This window comes from Calypte anna, chromosome 3 (genome assembly GCF_003957555.1).
Source record: "Calypte anna isolate BGI_N300 chromosome 3, bCalAnn1_v1.p, whole genome shotgun sequence".
NCBI lineage: Eukaryota > Metazoa > Chordata > Aves > Apodiformes > Trochilidae > Calypte > Calypte anna.
Window position 1 is genome coordinate 27,735,819 of NC_044246.1, and position 24,436 is coordinate 27,760,254.

The 24,436-nt window shown below is 36.5% G+C and overlaps 1 protein-coding gene across 2 annotated transcripts in view; it reads right to left on the minus strand.

The window, feature by feature from the left end:
• ZDHHC14 (zinc finger DHHC-type containing 14) overlaps positions 1–24,436 on the minus strand; it is a 103,789-nt gene that overhangs the window by 48,952 nt on the left and 30,401 nt on the right. For both annotated transcript variants that reach the window (XM_008496892.2, XM_030447128.1), the window contains exon 2: positions 635–795. In XM_008496892.2, coding sequence (XP_008495114.1) covers positions 635–795 — 161 coding nt within the window. The remainder of the gene's footprint in view (positions 1–634; positions 796–24,436) is intronic.

A 24,436-nucleotide genomic window follows, 5' to 3' on the forward strand; every position in this document is an offset into this window, starting at 1 on the left:
CTTACCAAGGCAGCACGTTTTCGCTAGTCAGCATATTTGTAGCTGTAGGAATTCCACAAATAGAATTTAGTTAACAATTCTCTTGATACATGAAGCTGATTGAAATCTAGTTCACTGTCCTTTAATTGTACTGGCTTTACACCGGTAAAAATATAGTAACATTTTATTATCGTTAATGAAGAAAAATATTTCCAGGACTGCATCAATTTTGGAGACTGTATATTAATACAGATACTTATCTGGCTCTTTCACAACATGTAATTAAATTCAGTTGAACTCTGAGGGTTCATTACTTTAAAAGATGCACAATTGTAGAACCTTAGCAGCATAAGCTTTCTTGCCAAAAACACTTCAGGAAATGCACCACAGAGAGACTTCTACCATACTTACTGAGAAGTATTCACAGTAACAACTATCACTCTCCAGAGACAGGAATTTGTTTACTAGCTTTCTCAGTGGAGAACTGACCAACCATCTTTCCATAGGAATCACTGCCATGTCACCAGACACTGCAACTCCAGAACTGTGGCAAGATAGGAGTAGTTCCTCCCATGAGCAGAGCAGCACACTGCCTTCACACAGTATATGCACCCTCAGGGAGGAAAGCGAAGAGACAACAGACCTTCAGTGTTACCTATTTGTCTCTCTAGATCTGCTGCTTCATCTGGTGTAGCACGTGGGAGGACACCAGGATCACTGAAACTGGTACGCAGCAGGGTCCCCATCACGAAAAAGAAAAGAATCCCACCAACTGCAGGTATAGCAGGTGTAATCTTCTCTGACAAATACGGGCAACTGGAAAAAGAAAAGAAGATTAAACATAAGATTAAACTCACAGCCTAATGTGGTCTCAAAAACTATTTACCATTACAAAGGCACATGACAAATTCACTTCCTTCTATTGATACATTACTTGTCTTGGAACATTTATTGAGCATGAAATTTGTGTTCATGTGTTCATCACACTTCTGAAATGTCTTATAATCTGCTTAATATAATAAAGGTGCAAATAGCATAATCAAAGCTTTACTAATATGCAGCATTAACTTACATAAGAAAATTTTATTACAGGACACTATAAGCTTGTATATTTGCTCATTTAGCCAATTATATAAAGTAAATGGGAGAGCTATGGAAGGGGAAATAACCCAAAGGTACTCAGCAATAAAAAAAAAACCATGTAACATGATTAAATAAGCCACATTGAAAAATGCAAGTTAAGACTGAAATTAATATATTGTCCACCACAAACATAGTGCTCAAGAACTTAGACCTGTAATACATTCTTACCATAGCCTTGGTAGGCATCAATATTATAACACTACTAGTGATTCTCTTCCTAAATCCATTCTTGTAACTTGTTAAGCTTGTTTACTAATTCACCAAGGAAGATGAGAGCAAATCACAGTGCAACACACCTGAAAACACATAATCCAGGCAACCCAGGCAACATCATTGGCCCTTAACTAGCACCAAGAAAAAAGGCTCTCTGGTTACCAGGCTTACAATATACCTGTAGGGCTCAAGATTGGACTACAGTTTTAGCAAATTTTCCTCCATGATTCACATGCAATAAAATCAAAATGGACAGAAGCATTTGAATCTAAACTACACACAAATATAAGTATCTTTTTACAGTTGAGCAACAAGAGGTGATATGAACACTTAGAGATTACAGATTATACTGCTCATTAATCTCAGTTATAAAATAAGCACTGCAGAATCATTTTAGAGAAAACACAGGCTGAAGACTCTCTTCATAACTCCTAGGTTAAGTAGAGAGGGCAAAACACAAAGATAGCTTCATGCATTTCTGATGTCTGCATGAGAAGTGATAAAAGAAGCCCAAAATCAACATAAGCCAAAACTCAAAAAGTTCTAGGCATTAGGGCTTCATCTAAAGCTTCTAGGTATAAATCAAGTTTAATTAACATCGTCTTCCCTGTTTCTGCTGACTGCTTTAAATGATGATTCAGACGTGCAAGCTTTTGCACTGCAAGTCAGTTAACCTCACTGGAATGTTAACTCCAAGCAAGTAATGACAATGTCAGCTTCACCATCCATCACTCCTCCTGACTGGACAGGGAGAGAACAGAAACACTTTTTATACCAGCTATCATGTACCAAGCATTTATCTCCTCGCACGATCCTGTTAAATATATTTGGCTGTTTCATAGAACAATGTGGGTTTTGTGGATGCAGTGAATCCAAGCACATTACATGACACATCACACCCTCACCATGCATGGAATTCATCTTTCACCCTATACAAATGTAATACTGCAGGTGTAACAAGTTATAAAAGACTAAAAAGACAACGGAGTAATAAAAAAAAGAGATGAGGGGCAAGAAATACAGTAGTTTTATATAATGAATAGACTGTTTAAATGCTAGGAAATGTACTTCAAATGCACACTTTTAGCCAATCTGTTTCAAAGAACCAGATTTCTGAAATCATTGCTAACTAAAGGAAGCAGCAGCAAGACAGATGGCAGATACAAGCTTTGCTTCATGTCAGAGAAGTCAGACAGAATGAACAACCAAAGAGAAGCTTTCATACCACATAAGTGTCCTACTGCTCAATTTATTTCTTGCCACAAAGGATTACTGAAATCAAAACTACTGTAATATGCTCAGACAAGAGTACAAATAGGCTGCAAGAACGTATTCTTAAAAGGATTAGAGGTAAAGTGTACATTAACAAGCACTCGATATAGCACAGTGCTATTATTCTTCTATTGCATTATTCATTACCCATACCAAAGAAATTGCAACTGTGATGAAGTCTGTTGACCAAAGGAGCTGTATGTGTGCAAAAGGTAACACGAGATAATCTCAGGGTAGCATTCAGTCCAGTCTGACTTACATATGAACAGACCATATAAGATGGTCTGCAGAAAACTCAATGATATCTATATCTATACTATCTATAGCTATAATTTGGAAGGGCCCAATTAATTTTCCAGACACCTGTAAATTAAACTTTAAAAACCAGATAATGTATAGACCTTTTTTTTTTTTTTATGTTTGTATAAAAAGCCCACAAACCACATGACAAAACACAAGGGAAAAATCTTAGTATCTCACGGATTATTACAATACTCACTAAAGGTGGCTTCAAATAAAAAGTGTGGATTTTAGTTCAAAAATTGTCAATACATCTGCATAAACACACTTGTACATTTACATAATTTGTATTTGCATGTTTATATAACATGTATTTGCACTGCTAAGTGAATATTATTTTAAACAATTTGAGATTTGTTGCTACTTTTAGAATTGCCAACTACTGTACACAGAAAAATGTTATTCCTAACATTTGCTCAAATTCCTTATTTAATTTGCTTCAATTGAGTTTGCATCTATTCAGGCATCAGCTTTCCTCAGCTATTACAAGAAATATCTTTTCTGGATTGGTTTTGGGTTTTTTTTCAGTATGCTTTTAAAGTAAATATTAGAAGGTGTTTCCAGATAGCAAATTTCAGAATGTTCATGCAGAGGGATTTGTCATGCAGAGGGCTGCCTGTCTGCAGATCTGATGCAGATGATAAAGATGATAAAGAAACACCGAGCTCCAGAACAACTCTCATGTTCTAATGCAGAGCAAGTAGTGACAAACCTTTTGAAGTCACTAGACTTTTGTAACTAGACACGAACTGATGTCCTCAGTTATCAGTATCTGTAATGATAGCAACTACTGACCAGGTACATTTCAGAAAACACATTTTTATGAATTATTTCTTGACAACAGATCCAAGTAGAAGTTGTTATTATGGAAACAGCCTCTTCAGAGAGCAATGTTTGGATTTGCACGTCACAACCAGTAATGCAACCTGAAGTTCTGATTCAGTTAATAGGAAGGCTTTACACAAATAAGCCCTGCTTTTTGCTTGGCTTCCCAGCTCCTTTTCTAAAGCATCACATGGAATTTTGCATGCATGTAGGAGGGAAATAAAATCTGCTGCAAGACTAGTCTGCCACAGCTAGATAAAAATAAAAGCACACTGACATTTTGAAGGTAATTATCAGGTATCATCCCTGTGAACGAAGTATGCAGGAGAACAATAACTCTTAGCACCTAGCAGCCCTTTTAGCTCTGTAACCCTGCTCCCCGGGGCTAGTGAGATCAGCTGAAAAATGCACGTAGTAACTGTACTAAGGAGCACAGTGAGAGTACTCTCAAGCTCTTATGTTAGAAAAGGGGAAGAAAAAACAGTAGCTTCCTCAAGGCCTTTCCTGGGAAGATGAAGAGTTTCCTGAACATTTCACTGACAGATGTTTTTATTCATTAATGAAGAAATACAGTAAATGACAAGTCTATCCAGTAGGGATAATGTAGATTTGGAGAGAGGCTTGCCCTGTAGTAACAAAAAAACCTTAGTAACTAATAAAGCCACTTAAAGAGCTTTATACATATGAGAAGTTGGAGATCTTGTTTAGTATTTACTAAGCTGGCAGGCAGAAAACAACAAAAGTAGAGATATTATGTCAAGATATAGTAATTTTCACAATTAAATACACTAATGAAAAAAGAAGAAGGCTGGCAGCACTGATAATAGGCTACTATGTGCCAAGTTTTTCACCAAAATAAAACTCTGCAACAGATATAAAACAAGGTACACTACAAAAAGCACAATATAACTATACTAGAATCAAATATGGCAAGGTAAAAAAATACTGCTGCTTTTCCTACATAACCAATTTAAATCATGATTCTGCAGGTATTGTCTATTTAAGATACCAGTAGCTATTGGTGTGCAGGTGATAGCCAATGCTGAGAGAGAAGGCTTGCACTGCAAACCCGGGGCTCAGTTCCAGAGGTTACAAGCTAACATCCGAATGAGACTCTGCTGCTTTCCTTGAACTGCTGTTTGCCCTTCTACTCTTGCTGCTTCTCTCAGCTTCCCCTTCCTTTGAACTGCACTGCACCATTGCTCCAAGCCAGTCAGTCCCATGCTAATGACCTTATGCCAACACAAATTTTCATCAGGTTCTTTAGTGAACCAAGGGAGTTTACTAAAGTGTACAAACCAACACTGTTTTGTCATCGTAGCTTTCTCCCTCTTCAACAAATCAAATATGCACTTGAAAAGGAGCACTGATATTAGCAAGAGAAAGAAAAGCACACACAAAAAGTAGAAGGAGAGGTAATCTGGGACAGAGGCAGGACTACATTTCATCATCTACCAGTAAGGTTTTCATTCAGACTACTGCCTCTTGAGCAACCACACGCTAACCTTGAATTAGAATTCTTTTGTCATGGTAAAAAAAAATGCATATAGATAGATTAAGGGCAAATTAAGACTCTGGATTAGAACAAAAACATCTTATAATTTACTTTTCTAATAACTAGCAACCAGTTTAAAGAAAGCAGCCAAAGATGTGCATGTAGAACACGAGAGAGTGGAAGATGCAAGACTGGGCAAAACAGGAAGGCACAGAAAGAACCTTGAAGGTCGCTGCCTCACTGAGACTGCAGGTAGATGAAAGGGATGAAGAGAGTGATCACTGCATGAAATAATTTCACTGTTGCAGGGTTTGGAGCCTTGTCTTGTCTTTTCCAGAAGAATCTTAACTAGAGAAAAATCATGTTTCATACTGCTATTAGGAAAAGTGATAACAAAGTAAAAGAAGGTATTAAAAAAAAATCACAGAAGCACTTTTAAAGACTGCACTGTGAAGTCTCACATAAAAGCAGGCTTCAACCTGCTACGGGTGACTTCAAAGGTACCACACCTACGACATTAAAACACAGGTTTAATACACTAAGAATTATAAGAAGCATGGTAAAAATGTTCCTGTTGTATAGCTGTAGCCACAGCAGAAAACAATGCTAGGAAAAAAGAACACATAACTGATTTTAAAACTAGATGAAAAATAAGACCAAAAAATGTTTGAACATATCAGTTCTTTAATCAGTATTTTTTGAGATGTTCATATGTTTCCACCTCCACCCCCACATCCCAGCATCCTACACCTACCTCTTTGAGAGGACCATATTTTAAAGTGAAGAAACTCATAAGAAAGGTCTGACAGGAGAAAAAATTAGGATAGGAAACAACTTGGATCAATCACTTAACCTTCACATGCATGCTTTTGGCACACAGAATATGTGGTGCAATTTCAGCATATATTAGCCTAACTAATATTACATGAAATGCCTGACAAGATTAGCTAGAACAGTTCTACATTCGTTTTCTACATCTGCCTGATTCTTTTGTAGAGCCTTTAAAATTTTTATTAGAATTTGCAAGAGATGTTAAGGAAACCACAGAATAATTTCAGTGAGATTTGAAATCTGCTTTATGTATATATATTTTTTTATCTCAATATTATCTTTTGTGTTATGAACTATTTTTTAACACCATATGCTCCCTCATTTCAGAATGGTCAATCAGTTTCAAAAACGTATTTGATAGAATCCAAGACAAAAATCACTCTTCTAATACTTCCTTCATTTGGAATCTGGAATTCTACAAACATGTGAAGAGTATTGAAAACACAACAGCTAAAAAAAGGCAGAATGGCATCAGGAAAGCAAGAAATAAGCAGAATACTACCTCCTCCTGAGTTTAATAATATAAAATTTTATATCCTAATCATTACTTCAGATTTATTGAATGGTTTCAGACAAGAAGCATTTAGTCTTGCTCGAATCCTAATTTATTTTGTGATTTATGGCACTGAATATACCTTACTTCGTTCTGTATTTGTTAAATTGCTTGAGGGTAATTTCACCTAATTTTAATTCTAATTTAAAATAATGTTTAGGTGGGAACACATACAGAAAAATAGTAATTATATTGCATACATAAGTGTCCCTGCTTCTACCAGCACTTAGAAATTAATACTTACAGCAAAGAAGATTAATATGATGAAATCACAAAGATTACGGAACAGCATGATCCTTAAACCTAATAAATTAAGGACTTTAGAAGTTCTCTTAAACCTAGTACAAAATAAAATTAGCTTAATGTTACCCTGGAACTGCAAAAGCTTAACAACTGATCTTCAAAGTTTCATGTGAAAGCCTGACACAATTTGGTTGTTAAAGATGATGTCAAAACACACGAGCAATTACCAAGAAAGACAGACCAAAGGGACTCTGCTCAAACCAGCAAGGGCTCTCTGGAACTTCATTAAACTGTACAACATTACCATTTAAATCAGATTTACACTGGCTGGATTTGGATGTAGGAGTCCAGATGAAGCTAAGCAAGCAGTGTTGATTATGAAATTGTGTAAGATAAACACAAACTCCTTCCTACAAATTAAGATCTTAAGGGTTTAATGAAGCAGATCCACAACAATCAAAGTAATAGCCTTGCATGACCTCCCAATTTTTATTGCTACATGAATTAACTCTAATGATCCACTGTCAAACTTCAAAGCTGATACAAATAAAATGAATGAGACAAAAAGAACTCATCTGCAAAACAGATGTGGTTATTGAAGCTCCTACAAGGGCAACTAAATCTTGCCTTGTTATATATAGACGGAACTTTGTTTTACAAAACACACAGTTTCAAGAATTCTGTAAAAATGTAAAAAACGGGAAATACCTCATGAATTAGATATGTCAAGAGCCTGAGTCTTACCAAAGAACCACTTTTTTATCAAAGGCCAATGAAATATGACATAACCTCAAATGACAAACTAAGAAAAGACTTGGATTCCAACCGTGCATTAAATTTAAGGGTTGCTTTATTGCAATTTCTGCTTGCAGACCAATTACATACTTGAAAAGCTAAGAAATTCATTTGCACTTTAACTCTGCAGGGCAAGGTCTGGTTTCCACTGTAAAAAACTAATGATTTATTAATTACACTAGATGCACAAACTCACGAGTTCTTTTAAACAGCTCATGTAGAACACTTTTTCCTGTTACACTTCATACTACTTCCTTATTATTTCGTATTATTTCCTGTTATGTGATTTTATAACTAAACCATCAGGTTAATCCTAAGTACTTAGGAACAGAAATTAAAACTGGGACAAAACAAGCGGAAATGCCTCATGCCACAAACAAATCCCTGATGGAGTACAAGCTTCTAGGTGACTTTTCACAGGACTGGCTGGAAATGGAAACATTTGCAAGGAAGCTGCTGCCAGACAATGGACTCGGAGCTTTCAATGAGCAGTATTTTGTGTTCTCCCTAAACAGTGTATAAGCTCTAAAGGCCAGATGCAAAGCCTATCTCTTGCTAATGGGCAAAGGCCTCCCAATGCAATCCCTACTCCAGGCCACACTCCACTGCCACTTCCCTTGACAAGCATGGGAGCTGCCTAACATCGAGTTAAAACCCAGGAATAGCTCTCAACCTGTTCTTTTTTTCTGAAAAAAAGCACTAGTTTTCTTTTAAGTCAGAATGACTTCACTCACTGCATGATGTAATAAGCATTAGTGAAGCAGAAGGAAGACACAGAGGGCAGGATGAAGGTGAACTCCCATTTTCAGAGATATTCAACTGCTGTGTGGACTTTGACATAAAAAGAAAACCCAATTATAATCATAAGAGCTTCAGAATAGTATATCAAGTGTCATATACAGTCATTTTGAGGGGTTTTTTTACTGGTTTTTTTTCCCCTCCATGACTCCTCACATTGCATGTGTTTTGCATAAAACAGACAAATGGACTTCCAGGGGAAATTTACAGGGGAATACGGGAGAAGATTAATAAAACTTAACTTCAGGTGGAGCCTCACTATACGCTTTTGTTCTTTTATTGAAAACCAGAGCTAAGCTTCACACATGCAGAACTCCCTGGTGGTCCTTTACTTATAAAAAAAGTGGAAACACAATGATGATCCTGTCCACATCATGTATAAAAAAGCATACACCACATTGTTACAAATAAAACTACTGGGAGGCATAAAACAAGTATAAAACCAAGAGAGGTTAGAGGATTAGAGACCTATTCACTCTCTACAACTACCTGAAAGAGGCTGTAGGGAGCTGGATGTTGACCTTTTTTCTCAAGTAAATAACTAAGCCTAGAGAAAATGCCCCAAAGTTGTGCCAGGGGAGGTTTAGACTAGATATTAGGAACAATTTCTTTACTGAAATAGTTGTCAGACACTGGAAAGGGCTGTCTGGGTAGGTGTGGAATCACCATCCCTGTAGGTATTTAAAAACAGCATAGATGACTCACTTCAAGACATGCTGTAGTGGGCATGGTGTTTGTTTGGGGTTTTGTTTGTTTGTTTGTGGTTTTTTGGAGGGAGGGAGAGAGAGAATGAGGGTTGGACAGTGATCTTAAAGGTCTTTTTCCAACCATGACAATTCTGTGATTCCCCAAAAGAGCTGAGCAAGAGCAATTCTGTGATTTGATCATCTTTCTCAAAGACCCAAGAGGCCTGTTTGCAGTAACTTCACAGACCTGAGTTTTCACAAGCATTGGGAGTTTTACCTGAAATTGCATCCTTTGGTTTTTTTTCCTACTGCCTCCTCACATTGTCATAGGAATTCTCTTGTCCCAGACAAAGCATTCACTAGACAGACTGGCATATTGCGGGCTACTTCAGATTAAAAAAACAAGTAACTAATTGGCAGACATCTTGTCAAAGCAGTCTCAGCTCTCTGTGTCTAAAAATGAGTCAGTTTAAATATAAACTGCAAAACTGCAAGACCAGCTCGAGGTAAATCTTATTTCATGTAAGAAAATAAAGCATGAAGTGCTTTATCTACATTGAAAGCCTTACCACTAGAAATACTTCAGTTAGCAATGTAGTTTAAACAACTAGGAATAGCCTTTTACTGCTTGGCAGTAGAACTGGAATTTGGGAGCACGCCATGGAAGCCCATGCATTAAAAGTTTAAGAAATGCTCTGCTTTAAGAGATTGCTTCTAAATCACCAGAATTAGAAATGTTACAGCATTTAATAATCCTCAGGGATGCATGCAGAAAAGATTGAGCTGTTTGACTACTGAAATACTTCGGTCTGATTTTTTCGGGTTTTTGTTTTGTTTTTTTTTTTCTTTTTAGGAAGCCATCTAAAATGCTCTGTAAACACTTGTATATTTAATACGTATCAAAACTAGATAAGCATATTACAACTGAAAATCAATGTCTTTTTCTTCTCGTGCTTTTCTCTGTAATTCCAGAAACACATCATACAAATACATCAAATACCTACCTCTTGAGAAAGGCCATTGACTGAAATTATTCATTCCATATTTCATTGTTGGAGACCTGTATAATTCACCAAACGTTTTTTCTATCATATATCAATTTTATTATTTAACTCATTTGTTTAAGCAAGAGAAACATATTCCAGCATATTTTCTCTCAAGCCAATTATATCAAGAAATATGTACTACAGAAAAATAAACTTAATTGGAAGCCATAACAAAAAATTTATTTTGAAAATTAAAAATCAGGATGAAAATTATCCATATTAACGGCTGAAGTCTGAGAATATCACAGAAGGTTCTGTAGCAAGCTCAACATAAAAAAAAATTCACAGTGAAGAGATTAACATTCTTTGTACAAGCTCTAGTCACTTAAGCAGCAGTTACTTTAGTTAGGTGCTGTACAGTAACTAAGTATTTTGACTGACAACGCATAAACAAGACCTGAATGAAAGATGAACAACGAGGAAATGCCCGACTTTTACACTGTTTTTCAAAAAAATTTATTTAAAATTTCTCCTAAGTTGTAAATATTTTTTATATGCAAATTTTGCTTTCTACTACATGAGAATGCATGAGTATTTTCAAGCCTTTTCCCAATTGAGTTGTTACTGCAGTTTTGTAATTTTGTAATTTGTAATTACCACAAATCCCAAATTTTAATGTAAACTGAACCAGGATTTCAGGTAGGAGAGAATAATGAACACAGGAGAATTACTACTACCCTTCTTCCAAAGTATAATCTACACCTTCAGTTTAACACCTGCTTATTTTTGCCAGACTGCCAAAACTGTTTTTAAAAGCATCACAAGAAGGTGAAGCAAAGCAATGATGGTCTTCAATACACACATTACAACTGTGAATATCAGTCTTCTGACATTTTAATTATGCAACTTGTTATCGCCTACATGATGCAGTCCCAAGCCTGAATGAAAAAGCATTTCTTTCTGCCACTATTTATACTGACAGCTAGTAGATGAGACTGCAACTGGAATAATGTGATCTCTCTCCCTCAGGCAAGCCAGCCTTGAAAACCAGAGCAAAGCCCAGTTCCTTCATTGTTCCCAGAATATACTCTAGGGAATTGCAACACGAGATTTGTTCTCAGTCTTTCCATTGTCAAGCATGTTCTGCTGTCTTCCTCCCAATTTCAGATGCTGATACGTAAACAGTTCTCCCAGACACACTCAACCATGCAAATACTGCTCCAACTGTTGGTCTGCACTTTGGAACTTTTCCACAAGCAGAAAACAAGGAAAGCACCGAGATAAACATAAATGGAGATCTTTTGAATACATAAAACAATTGCACATGATCTAAAATAAAACCAGGACTGCAGTAAAAACAACACTGTACGACCTACAAAAAAAAACCCCAAAACAACTGGGTGTGTAAAACAGTGTAACATACCTCATTCTGTATCTCCATAGGGCATGATTTCTAAATATTAATTGGTGATGTGTAACCTATTCCACTGAGCACTCGTAACACAAGTTCCACCTTTTGCTCTGGTGTTTTGTCTTTAACCAGGTTTGCTGCTGCCTTTGGCCAGCCCCTCCCAAATTCCTCAGGCTCTCTCCTGGCCAGACTGTGACAACCAAGGAATAAAGACAGCCTGGGTCTTTCTGCCAGCTCCAAATGCACATGCTCTTTGTGCTAAGAGTAGCAGAGGGGAGATGCAAACTTTACAACATCCCACCAGTGTCCCAGCTCACCTATGGATATTGGCAAGTGAACCTGAAAAGAAGCTGCTACGCTGGATTATTCAGCAGCTTCACACAAAGCAACAGGAACAGACCCTAACCAGGAGGAAGATCCAGAGTCTGGTAATTTTCTGCAGCCTTTACTCTTCTAGCCTGTCCTCAGATTAAATCCATTCTTGATGGAAAAGCTTGCTTTCAGGTTTGCAGAACATACTACATTCAAAGAGATGAGCTCTATGTATCAGTGAGAAGAGTGCCAGTCATGTTACTTTAAACAGTTGAATAAACAAAAGGATAAATTCCAAAGGTGTTACTCCTCTTTCCTTTCTGTGTCCTTGAAAACCTGGCAACAAAGTTCGTAAGTCAGGCGTATCCTTAATTTTTCAATACCCTGCCTATGTAATGGGGATTTATATTATTTTCTGTCCACACATGTTTAGAAAGGAGAGACTTTGGTTCATTTTGCTCCTAGTTAGAAACACTGAACTAGTGCTTGCAATGAATAAGCAATAAAGCCAAGTGCATGAAAGACACATGCAATACTGCAGAAGAATAAGCAATTTCTGTTTACAAATAAGAAGTCCAGAAGCACAAGATTCTGTATGCTGACAGGTATACAAAAAGCCTTTCCCTCTCAAAACAGAAGGAACTGCACCGCTTCATGACTCAAGTATAGAATCCTTTATTTCAATACTCATTTTGTCTGAAGAAAATAAAAAGACAAAGAAGAATGGACAGCTATGGAAGCAATCTTAAATCAAAATACAGCTGTACATCTAATTTCTGCTCCACTGAACTTTACAGTACAAGCTTAAAAATATATTATATGCACTTATCCCTTCAATAGCAATTATTTTGCTCCCTTAAGTTCCAAAACAAAACTTCACTTTTCACACCCATTAAGTAACATACTATTGTTTCATTATCCTGAAGATCAACTTCTCAAAGGTTCACAGGGATGAAGAACACACCAAACAATTCATCATATCAATGTGAATAAGTTCACAAATTGCTGAACTTATTGTTGAAATGAGTATTCAACTCGTTTTTGTTTCCTAACGCCCTTCTTCGCAAAGTAGAAAACCAAATTATTCCCACTATTGGACCATCCCCATTCTTTTCTTCAATATGACACTTTGTCAGATATATTACCATTCAGTTCATAAAGTTAAAGCTTCTTATTAGCAGACAAATGACTCTAATAATATTTTGCTCTAAGGATGAAAAAAAGACTGACATAGTTTACAAATAATAGACACGATCCTAACCCACACTCTGTAATCTATAGAAAAAATGATGTTTCAGCTGTATGTAAAGCTCTAAACATGGAATTTTTTTCTGGATTGCAGAACCACATTAATATTCTCTGTCCCAAATGCAACTGCCTGTTAACTTTTTTAAAACATGCAGAAAATAATGGGGCTGGAGGCGAATAGAAGTAAATATGCAAGAGTAGTGACTGCATTTTTCTATTGAGAAGAACTACACACCTTAAAATAGCAAGCAGCACAGCAAATACCAAGTTGCTAGTATAACTGCATCTTATTTGTCAAAGAGATTTTTAGGGCAACTGTCTTTGAATTAAAATTCAGAGACATGAATGAATATGAGCCATTTTATTGGTGTCCAACTCCTCACAGATACTTAGAAATACTAAGACACAAACTCTCTGCAATTTTTCAGTCTGTTAGCAGAGCAAACAGCCATTAAAATGTAGTAGTCCACATCTGCCAACCATGAGCTCCAGCCTTGTGTTACAGGCTCATGCCCTGCACAGAGGGTATTATCAACACCCTCAGGACAGTACAAATCTCCCTTTTTGAACATGAACACACTCCAATTCTCAACAGCAGTGATGATTATTCATAGCATCTAAAGCTGCATTTTTAATCTACAGCCTAAAAAACTTACATGTTTATTTTGCAAGCCTCCCCTACTAGGATAGTACCCCCCAAAAAACCCAGCAGTTCAGAAAAGGATTAGCATCAATTGTCATGGCATCTCGGTGCCATTATAGATCTAATCTTTGAGAGTTTCATTAATTCATATTCCACTAATCCCTTCTTCCCTTTTGATGCAAACATACACACATGACAAAAATAATTAAAACATTCATAAGAGAATGAGTCCACAGTTTGGTGTTCCAAAACTTTTAACATCTAAGCCAGATGGTAAGGTACACAAAAGGAAGCACCTTACTAAATAGGGGTCTAAAGACTGAATGAAATGGTACTTTCTAAGCAGGAGTTTCCCTGAAGCCCAGTCCTCACTGTCACAGTCAAGAACATTGGTGCACAAAAAACAATATTCACAGAAAAGCACATTAATAACAGCTACATTAAAAACTAAAATAGCAAAATAAATGAGACAAATTTAAAATAGAAGAGTCATAAGCAACAAAAAAATTGTTGAGGTTTTTAAGAAGATAAACAGCAGCAAAAAATTATTTTATTTTACTGTTTCTTCACTGACTAATGTCCAAAGCAAAAGACTTAAGTTCTTTCCTTTGTTTTTCCATACTGTCCTTGAAAAGTTGGCACACTGTTCTGGTCTGGTACTGAAGAGCTAAACTAAACCTTAAATCTATAAACACAATTTTAAAAAATCACTTGAAGGTGTATTCGTGCACCACAAACTGAAGTAAAAGAAAAAAATAAAAAGAAACCTTTGCTAAAGTAGTCAACAAGAGTAAGTGAAGCATAAACAAAGGCCCAGCATCCTAAAAACCCCAGTTATTAATGTGCTACATTGCAAACCTGCATTGAAATCATCTCTATTTTGTGTATGACATAACAATACTCATGCTAAAATTAGCTAGAACTATATATTCTTTCAAAACAACACAGCAACACCCCTTATTTTTGACCTACTCTGCACTCAGATGGTTGTAGCTTAGCCAACACTCTGCAGCTGCTTCAACACCATGCCAATGCCTCCACTTCCTCAGCCTTTCTAAGCTTAGGAAAGAATCTCTGGAGACCTAAGAGTATTGCACAAACAATACTGTGTCCTCCAAGTGTTGCTAAATACAAAATACATCTTTTCTTCTTTTGTTCTTCTTGAAGGACAGTGAACGTGTGCTTTGGGCTTCATTCCTGGTTGATGAATGAATGTTTTATTTTCTCTCAAGCCTGGGATGGATCGACCTACGAGAAGCCTGTTACAGCAAAGGTCAGAAACAGTTCAGTGGATAGGACAGGGGACCAGGAACGGGTAAAGCTGTCTTCCTGGATCAGCCACAAATCTGCTGCATAACCTTAAGCAAAGACAGTTCACCTCTCTGTTATTCGTCTGCGTTATTGGAGTGTAATGCCTATCAGGGACACAAGCAAGACAGAATAATCATGTGCCAAACTCTATATGACTATAAAACACCCACTCTCATTATTTATTTTAATTGTTTTTGTTGGTTTTGGGGGGTTTTTGTTTTGTTTTTTTTTCTGCCAGTGAACACAGATGATAGTCTGGACTCTAGTGTACAAAAACACTCTTGTCTAAGCATCAAGAGAGTAAGCTGGAATCTCTAGGCAATAATGAAATACAAACAACTTCTAACAGGATACACAGCCTGGTGTACACAATAAAACAGGGGAAAAAAAGGAAATTTAAAATAATAACTCCATATGTTACTATGTTGATTATTAGTTGTCTCATTAAAAACAATAATGCAGCTACAAAAAAATCAGGAAAATATGCAGAACCAGAAGAGTTTCAGTGTCTCCTAATAAAGGTATTGTTCTTTATGCATTTATATTTTGTTTTATAAAATGATAACATTCAAGTTTAGTCAAGAACTTAACTGGTTTTCAAAACCATTTAATAGGAACCCAATGTTGGCAGATACATTAGCAGCAGTTTCTTTCCAAATACAGTCAGTGCATGTCAGTCAATCTTTTAGACAATAACTCCAAGGAAACTACTTCAGAATTCAGGGGGGGGAAGTTTCTTGAGATAGTATAATTCACTTTAAAGAGTAAAGGAGAATTCAGGTGAGAAACATGCATGTTTCAAGAAAGTATTTTCATTTTTAAAAAGCCCAAGACTTTCTGAACTTGTTTTTGAGCCTTGAAGCAACTGGATATTAACTATTTGCCACTGGGAAGAATAACAGTAGTCATACAGACCAAACTGATTTCCTCCACCACCATGCAAAAAGTAACTTTTTGTTGATGGTGCCAACTGAAGCTCCTTTTCCCCTCAGCCAGCCCTGTCATTTCCACCCTTGCCTTGTGCTAATGAACGTGTTCCAGGGAATGAGGAAACCGACCAGACCAATGTCCTCCCCAGGTAAAAAAAAAAATGAAGAGAAGAAAAGAAAACATGATACCATGAGAAGCAAGAGGATTGTTCAGTTGTTTTTAGAATTGTTGGCTTTCATTGTTTAGATCTTTCTCTTATTTTGAGATTGTTCATAAGGCTGATGATCAGCCTTCAAATATCTGAAATCATCTTCAGTTAAGCTGTAAATGTGGCTACAAGAGAAATAATCATTGAAATACTTTTAGGGACAATGAGACACCTTGATTTCATCTGAGGCACATCATGAGACAGCCTCCAGCCTTACAATGCAGTAAGAAAATTACATTATAGGTTACATCTGTAATTCCTGTAGTATGCTACATAAAACACTGAACTTGCAAAAAAAAAAAAATCCAGTGATCTAATAACAAACTTTAAAGGAAAGCACCAGACATTTATAGATATTATGTATAAATGTTATTAAAGCAATGCTTGTTGCATGTTATAATCAAGATAAGTCATTAAGGAAACAATCCAAAGCACCTAAAAATACCTAGCCCTTTGAGTGGGCTAAATTTACTCCTGAACTCCCCAGAATTTTAAGAACAAAACCTCTGAAATAGAAATTCCAATTCCATAGAGTCTCCTTAAAATAATAACTGAAATAAAGTTAAAATATGTTCATCTGCAGACAGGAGAACTACATTTACAAAGCCATAAATATTGGTGTTACATGGGAGTAGTTGTTACTTAATAAAGAATGTTCAGTTTGCAAAAATATTTGTTGCAAGATGAGTTTATTTAGTAGGACTGAAATCTTGGGACAGCATGACAGTTAAATTGTTGGAATTCATATATATTCTCCATGTTACAGTACTTCATTATTGCTAGTACATCAATAACTAGACAATTTCAAGGCCTAAGTAAACTGTGAAATAATTCTGTGATTCCAAGGGTAAAAAAATTCCCTACATTTTCAGACTTCCTTACAAAGATGTCTTGCTTGCTTTCTTTAAGATTTCAATGCAGACATCAGGTGTTCTGCATATTCTATTTGCAAGAAAAGCACATTTCCAAGTCAGGCTCTCTTGCACTTACCATTAGACTACTTTAGTTTGGAAACTGGACAAATCTGTATTTGTTCCCAATGTCTTTATCAGTTGATTAAATCAACTTCAGCAAACCTAATCTGAAAGCTGAATCCTTGATGTCACCTTTAAGATGACTCAAACACGGCTGAACTGGAAAAGGATTAACACTGCAGCACTGAAGGGAGGGCAAAAAACAAGTGGAGTAAATGGTGTAGTTTACTGACCATCTGAGCTGGGAAATGCCTTCCACCAAAACTAACTGTTGGATTATAGCTTTCCTTAGTTTTCTTCGACGAGTGTTTCGGAATCCCTTTACATGCCATGCACATAAGCCGTGACACAACACATGCCTTGTAACAATAGAGCTTTGGATTCATGGAGAAATCAACCTTCTAGAAAGCAGCAACAATCCAGCTATGCAGGGAACCATCCTGATAATCATTAGAAATAAAAATGTAAATTACTTTTTTCTTCCTAGTCAGGCAACAAGACTACCTCAGCACTTGACAAATACTTCAGTGATACAGCACTGCAGCTTCCAGCCAGGAGACCGTGCCCTCAGCTCAACAGAGGAACAACTACAAAGACTGTTACCCCTGAGAGGCTCTTTATACACGAGGATGTTGTAACTCAGCACTTTTAATTATCTCATTATAGCAGGGAAGAACTATAAGTGTTATAAACCTATAATGAAGAGAGAAAAATCATTCTGGGGGGAAGGTGTTTTCAGTGCAGCACTGAATGCTTTTTTTTTCCTTTCAGCACTACTTCTTTTTTCAACAAAACAAATTCTGAGTGACAGAAAAGTACATTTCCCTCTCTGCCCTGCAGCTCACTCTGACTGTGCAATCAAAAAAAGTCTGAAACGGGGAAGAAATAATCCAAAAAAGACAGTGCAGAGAATGATGAATGCTATACAAAAATGTATGTCCTTGTATGGCCTCAAGCTTAAAAACAAGAAAAACAAGATCCCTGAAGAAATGCAAACATTCAAGAGACAGACAATGCTTTGTTACTAAGATTCTTTTTTTTCTTTTACATATCCCTGTCAACTAACTGCACAGCACCACTGATGTTTTATTAAGTGACAACATATTGAGTAAATTGGGTCAATACAATGAAACAACCAGCAAATGCCATCTTGATAAAGTGTCCAATAACATGTCTCATAAAAATCCAACATATTCAGATTACAACTTCTCTATATTAGACAGGTGACACTCAGACCAGCTTTGTAAGTCATTTCACCTTCAGTAACAATTCTTCTGGCACTCATTTGTAGCTTGGCCTAACGAGTCAGAATGGAAAGACACTGTCAACTGTACTTTGGATTTTAACCAGGTCTAATCCACGCTCAGAATTGCATCATCTTAATTAAATGGAGCATTTTAAGCAAGTTGAAGCAGCTTTATACCCTAAATAGGTAAATCACCCATTTAATTTTAGGCTAATGTATGTGTAATTCTGCAGACCAAAGCAAAAATATCTAAGAGAGCCACTAGGAAATATGGGAACTTCCTCTGTTTACAAGTCTAAATTTAAATCTAGTTTCACATGAAGTCAGCACCCTAGATGATTTTGGATCCTGGGACTCCCAGAGAGTCACTGCAGAGTTTTGGTTTGTGCACCCAAGCAAAGCTGGGGATACACTAACACAGCACAGGATTTAAAGAATTCTCCTGCTGCTACAAGGACAGCAGAGGAGAGGGTCTGATATGGTTGGGAGCTGTAGGTACTGCAGTAGCTCATGAAAGAACCCAGGGAGAACTGCCTCTTTCAGGAGAGTTTAGAGAGCAACAAAAGGCATTTGCACTTCAATATGTGAATTGTGAATTTCACAAAATGTGAAAAATTAGAAAAACTGGTTCAGGACATAAAATTCAGTATGTTAAAGACACTACAGAAAAAGATCATGGAATATCCAGGTCAAAGTTTTCCTGGTATTCAGGAAAGTAAAGCAAAAGTAAAGCCAGTCAGATACCGAGGTGCATTAGTAACATATTACCCACTTGAAATATAGATTCCTTGACATATGGAAAAAGCAGAAACAGCTTCGGTCAGAGCCATTTAGGGAAATAATAGTTAAAAAGGTTATATTTGCAGTATTACTAAAAGTTCACAATAACTGGGCTGGGAGATGAATAGATGTTACTGAAACAAAAATTTCATCAACCTATCTTCACAAACAGACCTAAAATCCAACAGTAGCATTCTTGATGGACAAAGACTTCTTAAATCAAAAAGCACTACTCTAAAAAGGATGCTGTGTTAATTAAAATCTGGTTTTGGTTGGTAAGAAGGACTTTACAAAGGAACAAGGTCACAGAAAAAAACCTTCAATTAAAGTGAACCAACCTCTTCAATACTGAAGTTAGATGAAAGGATAAAACAGTCTGTAATCAGGTATTTCCCTGCCCCTTCCCCTTCCACCGCCTAGCTCAGAAAGACAGTAGACCTGGAGAACACAAGACCGTGGATCTCAAGGAGACTTTGTCATTATTTAAGTCAAAAAAGCAAAAAAATATCCAGCTGGGGGTGCGGACATAGAGAGAAACAGGTGCCTAAAATTAATCATATAAATAAACACCTCAAGCAAGTTACCAAAACTGAAGAGCTGATGAACAGCAATGCTGAGGGAGGACATACAGATCTAAGACACTTCCATCCTGGAAGCCAAAAACTGTTTGCTTAAAAAAATGCATCCCATTTCCCAAAGTCTTAAGAAAGAAGATTCTGAGGCCATAACTCAGGTTATAACAAGCATAAATTGTAAAAGAACCAGAACTAAAAAGTAGGCAGAATCTTACAAAAGCATAAGCTCCATTTACTTTCGATATTTCAGTGTCTTGTGCCTGTGTTTGCTTTCAGGTGTGTGTGTATTTGCCAGTGGACACCTTTGAGCAAGCAGGCTGGCAAAAAATGGTCACATGCTACCCTGGAAAGAATAGTGGCATTGTCATTCCTTACTTAACAGAAAAGTGCTATTCGCATTTTTTTAAACTGCTGAGAGTTCATGAAGTTCAGCTACAGATACAGAGATATCAAAATAGAAATTAGGTATTTGAGGAAGTAAGAAGAAGGAATACATCTCCCTTGTTTCGAGTAAACCAGTAAGTAAAAACAGTGCCTGAAGTCTCTGCTGGTGGTTGGGTCCATTCAGCTGAAATGTAACAAAATATGAGCTACTCTTTCAGTTAAGAAGTTCATGAACAATGAGGATACAGAGACAGCAAGAATACCATTAACTTATCTGCTGATTTTAATAATCCTTTGTGGAAAAAAAAGACAGGCCTATAAACTGCAGAAATAAAAAATATGAGGCTACAAGTCAAGAGGCTCTTGATTTTATTTCTGTCCACAATATTTAGTTATCCAGGTGCTCAGTAACTCAGCAGTGGATACAGACAAGGACTTAGCACTGAAACAATTACTCAGAATGTGTACTGCACATGACAGGTGACATGCAGTGTGACTACGTGACAATGAAAATGCAACAGGACAATGAAAACCTGATCTCCCACCATTATTCCTTCCACATTTTCTCATCAACTAATGATAATTAGGCAAATGTGCAAAATCAATTACACTGAAGTGATACACATATTAACTTGCATTCCTTCATCAGTAAAACTACCAAATAAATTCCTTTTCCTTGTCCTATCCAGATTTACAGTTCCCAGTTCAAGATCCCACACCGTTTGCATTCACCTGTACAGTATCCCAAAGCCTTATTCTGCTCAGGCTTGCCAAATATCTCTACCTCACTTCAATAGTAACAGGAGCTCACAATAGCAGAATGACCCATTAAAAGTAAAAAATAAAGTTTACCTGTTAGAGCAGAACAAAATGAGCGAGCTATTTCTGATGAACATAAATCATTACTTTTGCCAACACAATCACATTTTGACCATAGTTGCTGTTACCTTTTCAGTTTTCCATTCGTAAGTCAAAAAGTCACTTGTGAAGTGCTGACCCTGTATTTGATGGTCTGCTTCAATGATTTTGTCCCAAATTAGACTGCTTTTAAAAAAGCAGATATCTGATTCTAGATTACTGCTACACTAAAGGACCCTAATTTACTAAAAGGAATGTTATGAAGCAAAGTTGATTTAAACAGACATAAAAATTAGCAACACTGGAAAGAGCTGTTAAAATCCAATTTTGTTCAGAGGAAAAAATTGACAGAAAGATAAAACTACCTTCTCAGATTAAGTGATTCATAATATATATGAACAATATAAACCAAACCATACACAATATAAATTAGGACATGCACACAATAATAAACTAAGCTATAGACCACAGAAAGCAATGGATCCTGTAAGCTACCTGTAAATTGTGTCAGTATCTCTGACATATAGTAAATAAAATGAGGTAAAGTCAAAAGTTGATTAGTTATCTAGATTTACAGTTTTTTTATAAGAGATACAAATGTATTCTTGATGAGCTCCTAAAAAAAAGACACACCAAATATTTTTAATAATGGTGAACTTGTTCAAAAAGAGTAAAATTTTGCCTGTAGGAAACATACAATAATAATGTTAAAGCTGCACATTTACATATTTTTAGCCAAAAGAACTATCTTTATCTAAACTGTTTAATTTAAAGGGAATTAATACTAATCCCTAGATTAACAGTAGCACATGATTATAAAAAAAAAAAAAAAAAGATCAACCAGGAGCTGAGGCAGAAAATTACGTTGGCATTTTGTATTGAAAGCTTCACAAGAAAGATTTCTGCAGCTTGTTAGAAACTCATTCAGAGGATTTGGCAGTTACAATAAGGATATTGATAAAGTATTATGTAAAATATGAAGGCTAGGAAGTCCAACTCCAGTAAAAAGAATTTTAAGCCACTGAACAATGGAAGTGTTAGGATATACGTTTAAAAGTTGAGGTCTAAAATCTGTAAGGCCCTCCTGGAAAAAAAAAAAAAAAAAAAAAAAAAAAAAAAAAAAAAAAAGAAAGAAAGAAAGAGCATATGGGGCCAGAGGTGAAGAAGAGACACATCTGATCGCAAGCAGCACTGGAAAGAGAGATTAGCAAAACAGATTTGAAAGGGGCAAAGTCAGAACTTGAACATAAGGACATATTTGGAAAATGACTCCTCTCTAGTATGAAAAACCAGAGGCGATGTAAGCAGTTCTGTTACAGACACAGGTTCCTACCCAAGGTCTCTGTGCCAGAGGGGGTCAGTCTCTCCTGCTTTGCCCTCAGCTGCACAGCCCCACTGCTTCCCATGCCCGAGGAGCCCAAGCAGCTCCCTAACCCAGCAGAGGGTTGGGGAAGGGCACTCTCTGTTGCATTAGCAAACCGAGGAAAATCTAAGAGAAAGCATCAGAACTGGAGCATGGGAGACACAAATACCGTACCCACAGCTGTGGGAGTGGATTAGAAAGAACTTTCTCTTCTGGTAACAGTAAACTGGTGTTAGACTGCCTCAGCTACTGAAGAAACTGCTGCCTTACTCTTCCAAACCAAGATCATCTATTTCCCTCACACGTAGCTGGTTTACTGTTCTTTTGATACCTATTTTCATATTCAAATTTTGCCATGGCTTCACAAGGGGTTTTACAGCCACTCGAAATACAAACAGCATTTAAGCCTTTTTTCTAGTACAGCATTTGCTTGATGCTGTCCCACTACCATTTGAAGTAACAGCAGCCACTATTGTAAAGCAGTAAGACATTAAGTAATTATTCCTCAAAACTTCTTCAAAACCACTTCAAAATGTTATTTTTACTCACGGCATTGCTAGATACAACTACTAAGAGCTTAGAAAAAATGTTATTTATAATTAACACTAATTTCACTCTCAACACTACATCATGCTATAGCCAAAGCAATCAGAAGAGCTGTCATTCCCATACCAGATACAGTAACAGTGTACACCAAATACAGCACAACACAGTATGTTAACCTAAATATCATCCAACCCTGAAAAACTTGTTAGCTACAGAAGCTTTAAGATTGTTCTTCTAGTAAAGCTTTCAAAGATGATGGCTAGGATTATAGGACTTCCAACAGTGATTTGACATGTGAATTGTGTGCAAGAAATTATAAGCACCTTGATTGCTCTCCATAACAATCCAGATGCCTATGCAGAACAGTGAATGAAAACAGATGCTCTGCACCAAAACCCATTCCCTCATGAAAAGCATGAATTAAAACCATCTCGAAAGTCTTCTAAAATAGTTGCATGTGTAAATATCACAAGCTCCAAGGAAGGAATCCAAAAGCTAATTAAAAAACGTATCTCTGGCAAATATTAAAAAAAAACTTGCGAATTCTGACATTTGTTAGCTCCAACTCTAAGTACCAGTGGGACTCCTTTCTGACAGAAGGCTGTACAGTGCCAACTTTGTACTATGGTCCTATTAATCATAATCCAAATGGTCATTCTGATCTGAGGAAAAAAAAACATATTTGGCCTGAGCATAGCAAAGCTGGCATTATCTTCTCTGCCAGGACACCTGATAAAGAAAACTTGTAAGAAACAAAAGAAAATCTCACAAGAAACATTTCAGGAATAGTTTTCTCACACTAGAAATACTCCAAATCTGCAGTCTGTTTAAAACCTGCAAATTTGTTTCATGATGGCACTGATAAAAGTAAGAGGGAGGACGTAAAACTGACAACGCAGCTCCACAAGCCATGATATTCTTTGGCTTCAAAGAATCCATTAAAATAAATTGTTCTACCACAACATAAAGTCCATCTTTAAAAAAAGAAAAGAAAGAAAGGGAAAGAAAAAAAAATAGTACAGTGAAATTTAGAACCGTATTAATTAAAATGGCAAATGGATTTAAAAAAAAAAAAAAAAAAAAAAAAAGAATCTGTTCAGTGAACTCGAAGGGATTTTTTACTTTGGAAGAGAAGTGATGCATTCCAGAACAAACCTTTTGATGTCTTTCAGTTTTTCAAGTCACCAGGATGTGAAGGAAATTTTTTTTGGCTAAAAATAAGTGTGCTGTGAATCATCAAGAAAACCATTACACAGCACTTCCAGGGCTCTGCTAATTCCTTCCAGCCAGAGAACTGTAGTTTTCATCCCTTCTGGATCCAGTTTCAGTGGAGTCAAGGCACTTCAAAATATTACAATGAAAGCTGCCCTCTATATATACTTGTACAGTGTTACTGTAAGACTGTAAATTCATGACTGCTCTAACAAAGCAATTCTCCAGATAAGGCTTTACTAAATTTGTGCCAGTCTTCTAATAAAAAATATGCAATATCAGAAACAAAGCACTAAACAGGAAGAACAAAACTGCC